This window comes from Zootoca vivipara, chromosome Z (assembly GCF_963506605.1).
Source record: "Zootoca vivipara chromosome Z, rZooViv1.1, whole genome shotgun sequence".
NCBI classification, from domain to species: Eukaryota; Metazoa; Chordata; class Lepidosauria; order Squamata; family Lacertidae; genus Zootoca; species Zootoca vivipara.
The window spans coordinates 29,342,542-29,356,113 of record NC_083294.1 but is presented as its reverse complement, the minus strand read 5'-3'; the positions used below and the strand labels follow the sequence as shown (position 1 = coordinate 29,356,113).

Genomic DNA, 13,572 nt, shown 5'->3' with positions numbered 1-13,572 from the left:
TGGAGCATAGCTCCTGTTCCCAGAATTAGACCTCCCTGCCTTATCCTTCCATCTGCATCACCCTGCTCCTCCTGGAAATGTGATCCTGGGGCTTAGGAGCTCCTTGAGAATGGCGTGGGATATGGAGCAGATGGGCTGCAGGTGTAGGAGGGGGCTGAAAAGGATGTAGCTCAGTTGCAAAGCATCTGCTTTGCACACAGAAGGTCCCAGGTTCAATTCCTGGCAGCTCCAGGTAGGGCTGAAACCTGGAGAGCTGCTGCCAGTCAGGGTAGACAATATTTAGCCAGAGGAACCAATGGTATGACTCTGTATGAGGCCATTTCCTATGTTACTATAAGAAATCTCCCCTGACACAAAAAGAGGAACAAAACAAAAAGGAATCCAAGCTTTCTTTTTGTTGTTTTTATTTGTTAATTGTCAGGTTGTGCTGTTTTATTGTGGAAAGTGATAATGTTCAAGCAAATATGCAGTGTTTTATCTTGTGAACTGCTCTGAGATCTTGTGATGAAGGGTTGTTGTTGTTTAGTCGTGTCCGACTCTTCGTGACCCCATGGACCAGAGCACACCAGTTTGGAAGCTCCCGGATGTTGGTAGCTTCGAGAACATTGTCCAACCATCTCGTCCTCTGTCGTCCCCTTCTCCTTGTGCCCTCAATCTTTCCCAGCATCAGGGTCTTTTCCAGGGAGTCTTCTCTTCTCATGAGGTGGCCAAAGTATTGGAGCCTCAGCTTCAGGATCTGTCCTTCCAGTGAGCACTCAGGGCTGATTTCCTTCAGAATGGATAGGTTTGATCTTCTTGCAGTCCATGGGACTCTCAAGAGTCTCCTCCAGCACCATAATTCAAAAGCATCAATTCTTCGGCGATCAGCCTTCTTTATGGTCCAGCTCTCACTTCCATACACTTCCCATACACTGGGAAAACCATAGCTTTAACTGTGCAGACCTTTGTAGGCAAGGTGATGTCTCTGCTTTTTAAGATGCTGTCTTGGTTTGTCATTGCTTTTCTCCCAAGAAGCAGGCGTCTTTTAATTTCGTGACTGCTGTCACCATCTGCAGTGATCATGGAACCCAAGAAAGTAAAATCTCTCACTGCCTCCATTTCTTCCCCTTATATTTGGCAGGAGGTGATGGGACCAGTGGCCATGATCTTAGTGTTTTTTATGCTGGCACTGGGGATATTTTATTTTTTTTACAAAATAGCCTCAAAATGAATTGCACCACATTTTAAAACATCAAACTACTTATCCAATGTTTAAAACTATGTATGTAGAATAAGCACAAAATAAAAACCTAAAGGTGTTTATCCAGCAACATGAATAAAAAGGATGCATCATTATTGATGTTCAAATGAAGGGTCGTATATGAATCTAAATATGAATCTAAATAATAATAAATGAATATTGTTCTTTCAGCAAGGTTGGGCTGGATGCATCCTTTTTATTCACGTTGCTGGATAAACACCTTTAGGTTTTTATTTTGTGCTTATTCTACATACCTAGTTTTAAACATTGGATAAGTAGTTTGATGTTTTAAAATGTGGTGCAATTCACTTTGAGGCTTTTTTTTGTAAAAACAAACAAACATCCCCAGCATCAATGAGAATGGGTCTTCCGTGCCTGTGGTTGAGTTCTGTTGATCATTACATATGATGTGCCTGCCTTGACCAAGATGGGGTTTCTTAGAGGAGGGGAGCAAATCCCTTCTGGGTATACTCACAGTTTCTTGTACTCCTCAGTACTCATCTTGTGCCCTTGACTGAAGCGGGGCAGGCTGGAGCTCTTGGCACTGAAAGCAGAACACGCCCAGAGATAATCAGTGGTTTGAACAAACAGAAGTGATATGTCTGCAGGGTTATATCCTCATAATATAACGGTGAGTGTGGAGAAGTTGCAGTGCCAAAGGTCTGAGGTTTTGTATCCACGGATGTCCCAGCTTCTTAGCCACCCCACTTTTCTAAATGTCCAGATTTCTTTCTTTTAAGTAAGCTTCTAGATTTTTACTTGATACAGGACAAAGTGTGCAGCAAGACTATCCAATTACACTCTTGAACATAGTACAATTTAATAAATTTGAGATTATTCACACTTACCAGGGAGGAAGCCCCATTGAACATTCCTGAATTGCAGGCGGTTGGACTAGATCAGTAGTTCCCAAGCTTTTTTTGGCCATGCCCCACCTAATCATCTTTAAAATCCTGGGCACCCCTCCCCCCCGGACATATAATTCTTATTATTTTGTTGTATTTTCAATATTTTATTGGAAGCCACCCAGAGTGGCTGGAGAAACCCAGCCAGATGGGCGGGGTATAAATAATGTTGTTGTTGTTGTTGTTGTTCAAAAAAGTGAACTCCTATTCACGTGGAGGAAGCCTAAAAGGCCATTAACTTGGTCTAACTAATTCTCAAATTGCCCCCCCCCAAATCAAATTGCCCCCCTGTGTGGTATGTGCCCCACATTGGGAACCATGGGACTAGAAAGTCCATGGAATCCCTTCCAACTCTATGATTCTACCATTCTATCATAACTACTTCTGAGTAGGCACTGTTTTTTAGACAAATGTGGGCTACCTGAATTTATATTCTGATGGTTCTTCAATGATTGCCCATTCTTAACCCCCCCCCCCCTTAGTTCTGGCAAGGAGTGTTCTTGGATCGTATGGATTTGACTTCATTGACAAAGCCATGTGTCTGTCCCAAGATCAGGGATTAATCAAACACACCTCTTTTGTGAGCCATTGGATGCTGTGTTCAAAGGAGTAGTCTTATCAATGGTCTTGGTGAAAACCCCTCTAAAAGAGAGACACAGAGAGAAAATATGTAAGTAACTTCCAAGATCACACAGCACATTACAAGCTTGGTGGATCAGGGAATGCTGTGGATCTTGATCTCCATAAGGACATAGTGTATCTTGATTTCAAAGTCCCCCATGATATTCTTGCAGAGAAGCTGGTAAAATGTGGGCTGGACAAGGTTACTGTTAGGTGGATTTGTACCAGTTTGAAACTATACCAGACCCTGCTTAGCTTTGCAAATGTGCTGGCAGTTTTATTGTTGCACCGCTAGGAGGACACACTTAAGCAGGAATAGCCAGCTGCACAAATATAAGATGGGGGCACTTGGCTTGCCAAGGATTTAGGGGTCTTAGCAGACCACAAGCTTCATGAGTCAACAGTGTTATACGGCATCAAAAAAAACAGCTAATGCTATTCTAGACTGCATCAACAGAAGTCTAGTGTCCTTATTAAGATACATAATAGTACCGTTGTGTTCTGCCTTGGTCAAGGGTCTAGAAAGCAAACCTTAAGAGGAATAGTTGAGTAAATTTAGCCTGGATAAGAGGAGACTGAGGAGAGATATGATAGCCATATTCAAATATCTAAAGGACTGTCCTGTAGAAGATGGAGCAAGCTTGTTTTCTGCTGCTCTAAAGGGTAGGACCCGTACCAATGGATTCAAGTTACAAGAAAGGAATTTCTGATTAAATATCAGGAAGAACTTTCTGGCATTAAGAGCTGTTTGTGAGTGGAATTAACTTTTTTGGAAGGTGGTGGACTCTCCTTCATTCTATGATTCTATATCAAAAGCAAAATGCTTTCCTTCTTTCTGGTCCCATCTCTCTCACCTGATGAGGTACCCAGAAGGTGATGTGGCACTGGGAGATCTAGGTAGAGAACAGAAATACATTATTGGTAAAAGGAGAAAAATATGCAGAGACATAACGCTTAAGGTTTTATCCGGACTGTTGGCTTTGGGAAGATTGAACAAACAGACACATTAACATGGAGAAGCACTGCTGTTGTGCGGAAACTACATTTGCACCAGTGGTCAACAAGTTGTTGGGGAAATGTGTGTTTTGTTTCATAAAACCTTGGAAGAATCATTGTAAGAACTACATCCATCCTGTGCAATTTATTTTTTTATCTGAGAAAGGAAGGAACTACTGAGTTTGGGGCTGGGGTGGATACGGAAGGATGGTAGATATTGGCTGGGGAGAAGTTGCAAATTCTTCTCCAGCTCAGTTTTTAATCTAAGCCAGAGAAGAATTGCAGGGTTTTCAAAGTTCCTCTCTCATTGTAAGGTGGGATTTACAACTGCTCAATGTTAATTTCCTAGCCTGGTGCAGGAGAACTTTGATATCTAGTTTTTACAAAGAATTGCAATAAACACATACACAAACTGAAATTCACAGACTACAACCTGCAATGCCAAACTTTATCTAAGGTAACCGTGGCCCTCTCCCCCATTAAGTGCCCTACTTTTTGCAGTAAAAGTGAGTCACTAACTTTTTGGAATAACTTTTTGGAGACTGTGGTTCTGCTTGGGAAGGTGGTTCATCAAAGGCTAATCTGGAAGAACAGAAGATAAATGTTACTAGATGACAAAAGACAACACCATAGCAGACTAAAACATCAAAAATTCATGATGGAATTTGAGTCCTATTGCATTTGGCTAAGGAAGAGCTTACTGTCACTTGACTTTTATGTAGACTGATGTTTGCCTAATAGCCTTTGAAGGTAGCTGAGCAGTTGAGTCAACTGCCATAATATGAAGTACCTTATATAAATTAAGGAAACTGTCTTATACTGTACTGCGTCAGATTCTTGACCCATCTAACCAAATATTATATTCTCAGACTGGCAACAGCTTCCCAGAATATCATGCAGAGGCATCCTCCCAACTCTGCAATGTGAGTTCCTTTTAACTGATGAAGCCCACCCAGAATCGCCAGTGGATAGATCCCAAAGGAAGCAAGATATGTGCAGGCAGTTCATCAAAGGCACCTGCGAGTTGGTGACAAACTCTTCGGTGAGGCAGGAGATTTCCCAGTGGTGCCCCTGGTCCTCAATGGTGAATGCCTGTTGGATGGGAGAGGGGAGAAGAGAGGCAAAAGTTAGAAATCAGTGTGGTGGAAGCAGCCCTGGTGTAAGAGGCTTTCATGCTCTTTCAGTTATTGTTATCAATATTTAAATCAATATATCAATATATCAATATCATTATATCAATATTTATTCATTACACACCCTTCGCCATAAACTCTGGAGAACAAAAACACAACCATCCTTTGTAATTTTCACTTATCCGAATGTTGCGATGCTATTCTCCAAGCATGAGAATAATAATATACAAAAATTCACAGTGTTACAGGAAATCTTCTGCAAAATGTGTATATCAGTCAAAATTGATTTTGTACAAAAATGTGCTTACCTGGAAAAATTTGCACTAATGTGCTGAAGAATTTCCATCATGGTTTTTTTCTAATTGAAAAGATTATAAATTGTTGCAAAATGTGGAGAATGGGAAACTGAGAAAATGAGAGAAGATATTCTTCCACCTCTAGACAATTGATAGATGGGCAGTTCTGCCCACCTGGCAAAACTGACTTACAAGGGTGAGGGAGTTCTGCCTTGTCAGTATATTCCCCATAGAGAATGCACTGGCAAAGCAGCACCCTTCAGGATTGATCTCTGTGTTCACCAGCTGGTGAAGTGAGGATTCAATCCTTTTGGCTGAAGGGGTCTGCTTTGTCAGTATATTCCGTGCAGGGACATCAGCTGATAGACAGGCAGATGTGGTTTGGGAGAAATGGCCTTGCAGGACAACTTGTAACATGATTGGCCCAGGGGCTGAAGGTTCCACCCTCTCCTGTGCTAGGACCAACATAAAACCTCAGACATTGCATGCCAGTGTCTCTCAGTGCTCTGGCAGACACCAGCTGCTCAACAACTGCCTTTTTAAAAAAAGATGCAAGGCTCTTCATATTCAATAGCACTGTACACAATGCAAAATCTGAAGTCTGATCCCTTGTGAACTTTTCTCTAAGAAGTTGGGTGATGATTGAGATATTATCTTTTGGCAGCATTGGAAAGAGGACTGGGCAGATGGAGCAGCAATCTTGCAGGCAGGGCAGGTGAATGCCTCTACTCACAATGGGCTGTGGTTCTGCTCCTCCTCAGGGTCCGATCTCTGCTGAATCCAGCTCTTATCCCCTTTCAGTGTTGTCCGCACTTTCATCTGGGTGATGATCCTCTTTCGATCCTCATCACTAGGTAGAATGACGCCATCTAATGAATGCACAAAGTGTTAGCTAAGTCGCTTGCATAATGCAGACAGAGTAGTGGCACTTGTCCTTCTTCTCATTGGAAATGCTCTATTGCAGGGGACAAAAAATGGGGGGGGGCAGCGAGAAATGTCCCTATTTTCATCCAAAGAATGTTGAAGGGTATGCAGCTTGAAAGTAGAGCCCTGTAGAATTAGCTGCAAACTTTTAAACCCTTGGGAAGGAGTAATAATTACTCAGCAGTTCATTACCTTTCACAACGCCAAGGGACAGCATGGTTTGTGTTTCCTCCTTCCTCAATATTCAGAGTTTTGTGCTAGCTGGTATAACTGGGAAGGAAAGAATGAAATCCAGGTTATTAATGAGACTGGAGGAATGGAAGTACTACAGGCATTGCTGAACTTTCTACAAAATGGACACTATTTTTTATGATTCTTCCAAAAGTTCCATTACTTACTGCAGGGATGAGGAACATTTTTTCAGCCAGAGGGTGACATTCCATCCTGGAAAACATTCCAGGGGCCACTTGCTGCTGGTGGACAGGGCCAGATTCAAAAGTGAGTGAGGCAATGAATGAAAATGTTATCTTTGTATAGCTGGTTTGTTTCTGTGCAGATGCACATCCCTCTCTAGCCTCCATCCAGACGAGCAAGAGGTATCACCTGTTTTCAAGGACACATTCCAGCCAGGCAAAAGTACTTAAGGGGGGAGTAGGGGGTGTGATCTGAAGAGTCCCAAGAGAGAGAGAGAGAGAGAGAGAGAGAGAGAGAGAGAGAGAGAGAGAGAGAGAGAGAGAGAGAGAGAGAGAAGCCTAGATGGCACCATTTGTCCCTGGGGTATGGGTTCAGGAGGTAGTTTTATCCTGCTCATGTGAGCTTTTTGTAAACAGACTTAGATTTTAAAACACATGTGGGCACTTTTAGGCTTTTCATGTAGTCCAACATCTTGAGGGATCCAAACCCTTCCCCCAATAAATGTTGTTTTGTAAATCCAAATGTTGTTTTGTAAATCCAAATATTGTTTTGTAAATCCACCTTGGATTTACAGAAATATGGGCACAGAGAAAAAGAACTTGGAGCTCTTGTATTTAAATAAATTATTAGCCCTAATGGTTAAAGAAACTTCAGTGTTCAGTGAGTAGCCCCTTCCTGATTGTTGTTATCTTGCAGGTGGAGTCCAGTTGCATACCAGCAAGTTCTGGTTGCACAATGAATGTGGTTTTGGTCCTTATGTTCAGTAAACCAACTTCAAAATAAGTAAACAGGACATTTGGAAGCAGCCAATGGCAGTGTTTCACTGGATACCACTTGTTGGAGAACAATGGCTGGAGAAGCAATTTCATTCCTAGCCAGCCTAAGGAGTTGGATGATATACATCTCAACAGAGTGCAGGCTGTGCACAAAGAATTTCTCAAGTTCAGCCCCTGGCATCACTAGTTAAAAGGCTCACATAGGTAGCAAAGACCCTAGAGAACTACAACCAAACACAGTAGATAATACTGAGCTAGACAGATGAACAGATAGGCCCATTTGCTATCAGGCAGCTTCTTGTGTTACAGTCTTTTTGGAAGTACCTGTTTGGCCACTGTGGGGAAACAGGATGCTGAACTAGATGGATGTTTCTTCTTAAGAATTCTTATCTCAAGGTACAAGACAGGAAACATATAAATGTCAGGAAATGTACCATAAACTAAGGAATTGTTGTTTGGGTTCTACAGAAATCAATTACATTACACTGCAGTACACACACACAAAAAAAATGTATGAGAAATAAAAAAAATACAATTAACAACAAATCCATGTTGCAGACCACCCTGAATGAAGTTGGTCAACAACACATCCACTGGCAGTCAACATATGGAAACCCCTGTCTCAATTCATGATTGGTGTGTGTGTGTGTGTGTGTGTGTGTGTGTGTGTGTGTGTGTGTGTGTGTGTCCTAATGAGCTGTCAGCAAGATTCTACAATATGGGGTTTTACTGCTGGCTGTGCGGGTCTCTTGTCTTGATAGATCAACAGTTGGTAGAGCTGCCTAGAAGAGTGTCTCTAAGGAGAGAGAATATCTAGGTAGGTGGGGTGCTGAGATCAGCATGCGTACTGCCTGCAGCTGAGCTGCTTGTGTTCCAAAATGCAGAAGGGGGGGGGAGTCCTCTCGGCTCCTGATTCAGCAGCTTTGGGGTGGGGGGTGGGAGGATTTGGCAAGTGTGTTCCAGTAGTCCGCTCAAAATCTTAACAGAAGCAGAGAGAGGAAGCAACGTCTTATAATGTGTAGTGTCTGTGATATGACTTTAGCGATGAGCTAAAGCTTATCCTGATTGCAGAGAGAGAAATTAAAAATCACAGGTAGGCTGGTCAGGGAAGGAAGAGGGAGGAGAAGACAGCTGTAGGGAGCTGCTTTGGAAATGCTCAGCTTTCCTCATACAAGCAGGATGGGGAGGAGGGTGGTGACTTTTTCTTTTCTTTTTCTCAAAAATTATTTCCTGTAGCACAAATGGATGAACTTTTGCCTACGGCATTAATGACTAAAATGAAATATTAAAAAAGATTACGCACAAACCATTTTAAAATTTTTTGTATGCCGTTTTACCATTTCATAAAAATTGTATTAACAATTCTATATATATTTCGTATCAAATTTGCACACAACACTACATTCCACAATGGGGAGTGTTCTTAGCAACATAGGGTATACAAATGTCACACCTGCGCAAGGTAAAAGCCCCTTTTTGGGACCTCAAAACTCAGTCAGCAGACCCTGCCGGGCATGCTGGGAAAAGAACCTACAGGGGGAGGTAGCAAAAATCGTCCTCTAGCGACGTCTATACTGTTACTGCAGCTAAAAAAAGTTTCCTTGTGTGTTTGATGACCCTATATAATGTTGTATATATGTGACTCTAAAGCTTCGGTTCAATTTTATACCTGCTTACAGTGACTTCAAAAATGGTCAAAAAACTGATAAATAAAATTTTTAAAATCATTTTGTGTGTGAGGTTTTTTAAAAATCAAATCTCTTTGAAAGTAAGATTTTATCTAATCTTTAATGAAAGCTCATCAAATTATGATACAGGGAAATGAGGTTGTAAAAAAGTAATCACCCTAATGGGGAGTCTGTGATCTTCCGTGTATTGTCTGACCGCTAACTCCCATCACCCCCAATCATCAGCTATGTTGGGTAGGGGTGATGGAAGACACAACTTACAGAACCAGGGCAGTCTCGAGCAGGTCGCGCGCCCTGGTGCTTAGGGGCAGAGATCGCTCCAGCGCCCCCGCTCTCACAGGGCGCAGCATGGTTTCCACATGGCTCGGCGCCCTGGCGCACCGCGCCACCAGGGGTCTACCTAGAGCCGGCCCTGTATAGAACGCCACAGACTCCCCATCGACCTCTGCTCTTTAGCGCTTACCTGGAGCCAGACCTACTTACTGGAGCTCATAGAAATGGCTCATAGAATTGGCTGACACCAGGGGTCAGTATCACTGGGTACCGACGGAGACCCATATTGTTCCATCTTGCTCCGTCTTCTTGTCCATTTGCCCTCCCTGCTTGCCTCACCTTCTCTCTCTCTGGGTGGCTTAATGGATTGGGCAGAGGAAAGAGGGCAACCACCCAAGACTGCCAGCATCGGAAGGGAGTCCTGAAGGCATCTTACCCAAGGTCTCCCCAAAACATACGGCCAACACAACCCTTGACATTTTGAACTCAGCTATTGTAAGGGGATGTAGATTCAGTGACATTCTGGACACAGTTGTGGGAAGTAGGAGAAAAGAGGAGGAGAGTTTTGATTATCATAGTGTTGACCAGTTACCGGGTCAAGACCTTGTTACTCTGGAATGCTCTTGTTCAGGACTCAAGCCAGCCAGCCATGCCCTTCCAAAGATACTCCATTCAGCTTCTAGCTCCAACCCTCTGCCACACACGCAACAGTCATTCAGCATTCCATGCCTACTGAGCACACAGTTTTTGGCCCTAGGCTGTTTTCTTGCACTTTTGCAAACCTTGGCTGCCACCCAAGCCTGTTGTTGCCACCCTTTTGTGTGTACGTAAGGATCCGCCCTCAGAGAATGAGTTCACTGTAAGATGGAAGGGACAGTGAGCCACTCCCGTTGCTTTAGGATGAAGTAAGCACTGCCACTTCCGCCCCCTGCCTAGCCACCACTTGGCATCCCCGTCCTGTCATGCATATTTGTGCACTAGTTATCGCAACGCAATCCTAAACAGTAAATGTGTCAGCCCAGCTGTCAAGAACTGGTGTCGACAGCACTGAAAGCAGGAAATAAAACTTATTTCCCCAGTACCAGGAACTTGCCTTGATTCCAAGGTGTTTGTTTTAGCCAATGCACCAGGTTTGGATCCCCACCCAGATCCCTCAAATATGCTAGTTTCCATAACAGCAAGGTACTGGAATATCAGAGGTACTGAGACTACAGGCACACTCTCCAACATGTCATGGATGAGAAGAGAGAAATGCATGTTTGACACCCCAGCAACCATTATACCAAGGATGATTGAAAGCTACATTCTGCATTGGGGGTTCATCCCCAAACTGCTGGAGAAGTTGGAGCGCTCTGTAGAGAATGTTCTGTGAAATGTACTACAAAGTCCACTCATGCAATGCAAATTCTGTCACCAACCAGTGCTATTTTTCTAGAAAAATAGGTGCTGCAGCTCACCATGAACTTCTCCATTGTTCTCTTAGAATGGCAATGGCATCCACCTGAGATGTGCTGGAACTGAGTTCTGGTGAGCTCTGGCTGAAATAAAAGCCCTGCCACCAACAAATGAGGTGTCTATGCAAATATCTGGCTCCTCTTGACTTTATAGAACCTCAGTAATGATGGAACCCACAGGTGGAGGAAACTTATATTTTTACATATATTTTGTAAAGGGAATACAGTGGTGCTTCGACTTACGAATTTAATCCGTTCCGAAGGCACCTTCGTAGGTCGAAAAATCCGTAAGTCGAAAAGCGCCATTGGAAACGTGATTTCCCATAGGAATACATTGGAAATGGGAAAATTCGTAAGTCGAAGCAACCCCATCTAAAAATTCGTAAGTCGAAAAAACCCTATCTAAAACCGCTGCGGTTTCCATTCGGATGTCGAGAAATTCGTAAGCGTGCGGCCATTTGCTCCACTCGTAAGTCGAAAAATTTGGTTGTTGAGTTGTTCGTAAGTCGAGGTACCACCATTTTTTGATCCTTTGTTTCCTTTCTTTATTGTTGTTGTTTAGTCGTTTAGTCGTGTCCGACTCTTCGTGACCCCATGGACCATAGCACGCCAGGCACTCCTGTCTTGCACTGCCTCCCGCAGTTTGGTCAAACTCATGTTCGTAGCTTCGAGAACACTGTCCAACCATCTTGTCCTCTGACGTCCCCTTCTCCTAGTGCCCTCAATCTTTCCCAACATCAGGGTCTTTTCCAAGGATTCTTCTCTTCTCATGAGGTGGCCAAAGTATTGGAGCCTCAGCTTCACGATCTGTCCTTCCAGGGAGCACTCAGGGCTGATTTCCTTAAGAATGGATACGTTTGATCTTCTTGCAGTCCATGGGACTCTCAAGAGTCTCCTCCAGCACCATAATTCAAAAGCATCAATTCTTCGGCGATCAGCCTTCTTTATGGTCCAGCTCTCACTTCCATACATCACTACTGGGAAAACTATACGGACCTTTGTCGGCAAGGTGATGTCTCTGCTTTTTAAGATGCTGTCTAGGTTTGTCATTGCTTTTCTCCCAAGAAGCAGGCGTCTTTTAATTTCGTGACTGCTGTCACCATCTGCAGTGATCAAGGAGCCCAAGAAGGTAAAATCTCTCACTGCCTCCATTTCTTCCCCTTCTATTTGCCAGGAGGTGATGGGACCAGTGGCCATGATCTTGGTTTTTTTGATGTTGAGCTTCAGACCATATTTTGCGCTCTCCTCTTTCACCCTCATTAAAAGGTTCTTTAATTCCTCCTCGCTTTCTGCCATCAAGGTTGTGTCATCTGCATATCTGAGGTTGTTGTTATTATTCTTCCGGCAATCTTAATTCCGGCTTGGGATTCATCTAGTCCAGCCTTTCACATGATGAATTCTGCATATAAGTTAAATAAGCAGGGAGACAATATACAACCTTGTCGTACTCCTTTCCCAATTTTGAACCACTCAGTTGTTCCATATCCAGTTCTAACTGTAGCTTCTTGTCCCACATAGAGATTTCTCAGGAGACAGATGAGGTGATCAGGCACTCCCATTTCTTTAAGAACTTGCCATAGTTTGCTGTGGTCGACACAGTCAAAGGCTTTTGCATAGTCAATGAAGCAGAAGTAGACGTTTTTCTGGAACTCTCTAGCTTTCTCCATAATCCAGCGCATGTTTGCTATTTGGTCTCTGGTTCCTCTGCCCCTTCGAAATCCAGCTTGCACTTCTGGGAGTTCTCGGTCCACATACTGCCTAAGCCTGCCTTGTAGAATTTTAAGCATAACCTTGCTAGCGTGTGAAATGAGCGCAATTGTGCGGTAGTTGGAGCATTCTTTGGCACTGCCCTTCTTTGGAATTGGGATGTAGACTGATCTTCTCCAATCCTCTGGCCATTGCTGAGTTTTCCAAACTTGCTGGCATATTGGGTGTAGCACCTTAACAGCATCATCTTTTAAAATTTTAAACAGTTCAGCTGGAATATCATCACTTCCACTGGCCTTGTTATTAGCAGTACTTTCTAAGGCCCATTTGACTTCACTCTCCAAGATGTCTGGCTCAAGGTCAGCAACCACACTACCTGGGGTGTACGAAACCTCCATGTCTTTCTGGTATAATTCCTCTGTGTATTCTTGCCACCTCTTCTTGATGTCTTCTGCTTCTGTTAGGTCCTTACCACTTTTGTCCTTGATTATGGTAATCTTTGTACGAAATGTTCCTTTCATATCTCCAATTTTCTTGAACAGATCTCTGGTTTTCCCCATTCTATTGTTTTCCTCTATTTTCCTTTCTTTATACCTGCACCTTTTTTTTGTTGTTAACAAATCAATAAAAATTTAAAAATGCATTGACAAAGCAGGGAGAGGGGAAGTGTCAACCTCCAAAGAGCTGTAAGGTTTGCAGAAGTATGATAAAACATCAGTGGGTGGGGGAATCCTAAAGGGGCAACAACTAAACAAATCCCAATGTACCTATGTTCAGTGGACATAGAATGCTGAGTGTCTCTGAGGTGGAACAGGAAAGATTCCTGTAAAGAGTGCTTGTACCTGTAACATGCTGGGAGGAAACTGTCAAGAAAGGGCAGGGCTTGCTACTGTTTCATGACTCACGGTTGTGGGAGGGGGAATGAGCTGTTTGTTGTTCCCCAAAGCCATACCTGGCAAGTGCTTCCAATCTGCCTAGTTCTGCATGAATCTGCAAAGCCAGAAATTCTAGTGCAACCTGAGTGTCTGGGATGAGCTATTCCAAGTTTAATTGAGAAAAGGAGGCAGTCTAGACCTGTTGATGAGAGAGCCTTGGTGTAGCCAGTACATACATTGTCAAGTCTCTGAAAAATTAGACGGCTGCTT

At 43.3% G+C, this 13,572-nt stretch overlaps 1 protein-coding gene across 9 annotated transcripts in view; it reads right to left on the bottom strand.

The window, feature by feature from the left end:
• ZNF185 (zinc finger protein 185 with LIM domain) overlaps nt 1–13,572 on the bottom strand; it is a 79,048-nt gene that overhangs the window by 39,595 nt on the left and 25,881 nt on the right. For all 9 annotated transcript variants that reach the window (XM_035113827.2, XM_035113830.2, XM_035113829.2 and 6 more), the window contains exons 2-8: nt 6,308–6,385; nt 5,925–6,060; nt 4,780–4,854; nt 4,282–4,344; nt 3,621–3,659; nt 2,719–2,787; nt 1,716–1,784 (exon numbers count right to left, since the gene is read on the bottom strand). In XM_035113827.2, the coding sequence (XP_034969718.1) occupies nt 1,716–1,784; nt 2,719–2,787; nt 3,621–3,659; nt 4,282–4,344; nt 4,780–4,854; nt 5,925–6,060; nt 6,308–6,332 (476 nt within the window). In that variant the 5' untranslated portion in view covers nt 6,333–6,385. The remainder of the gene's footprint in view (nt 1–1,715; nt 1,785–2,718; nt 2,788–3,620; nt 3,660–4,281; nt 4,345–4,779; nt 4,855–5,924; nt 6,061–6,307; nt 6,386–13,572) is intronic.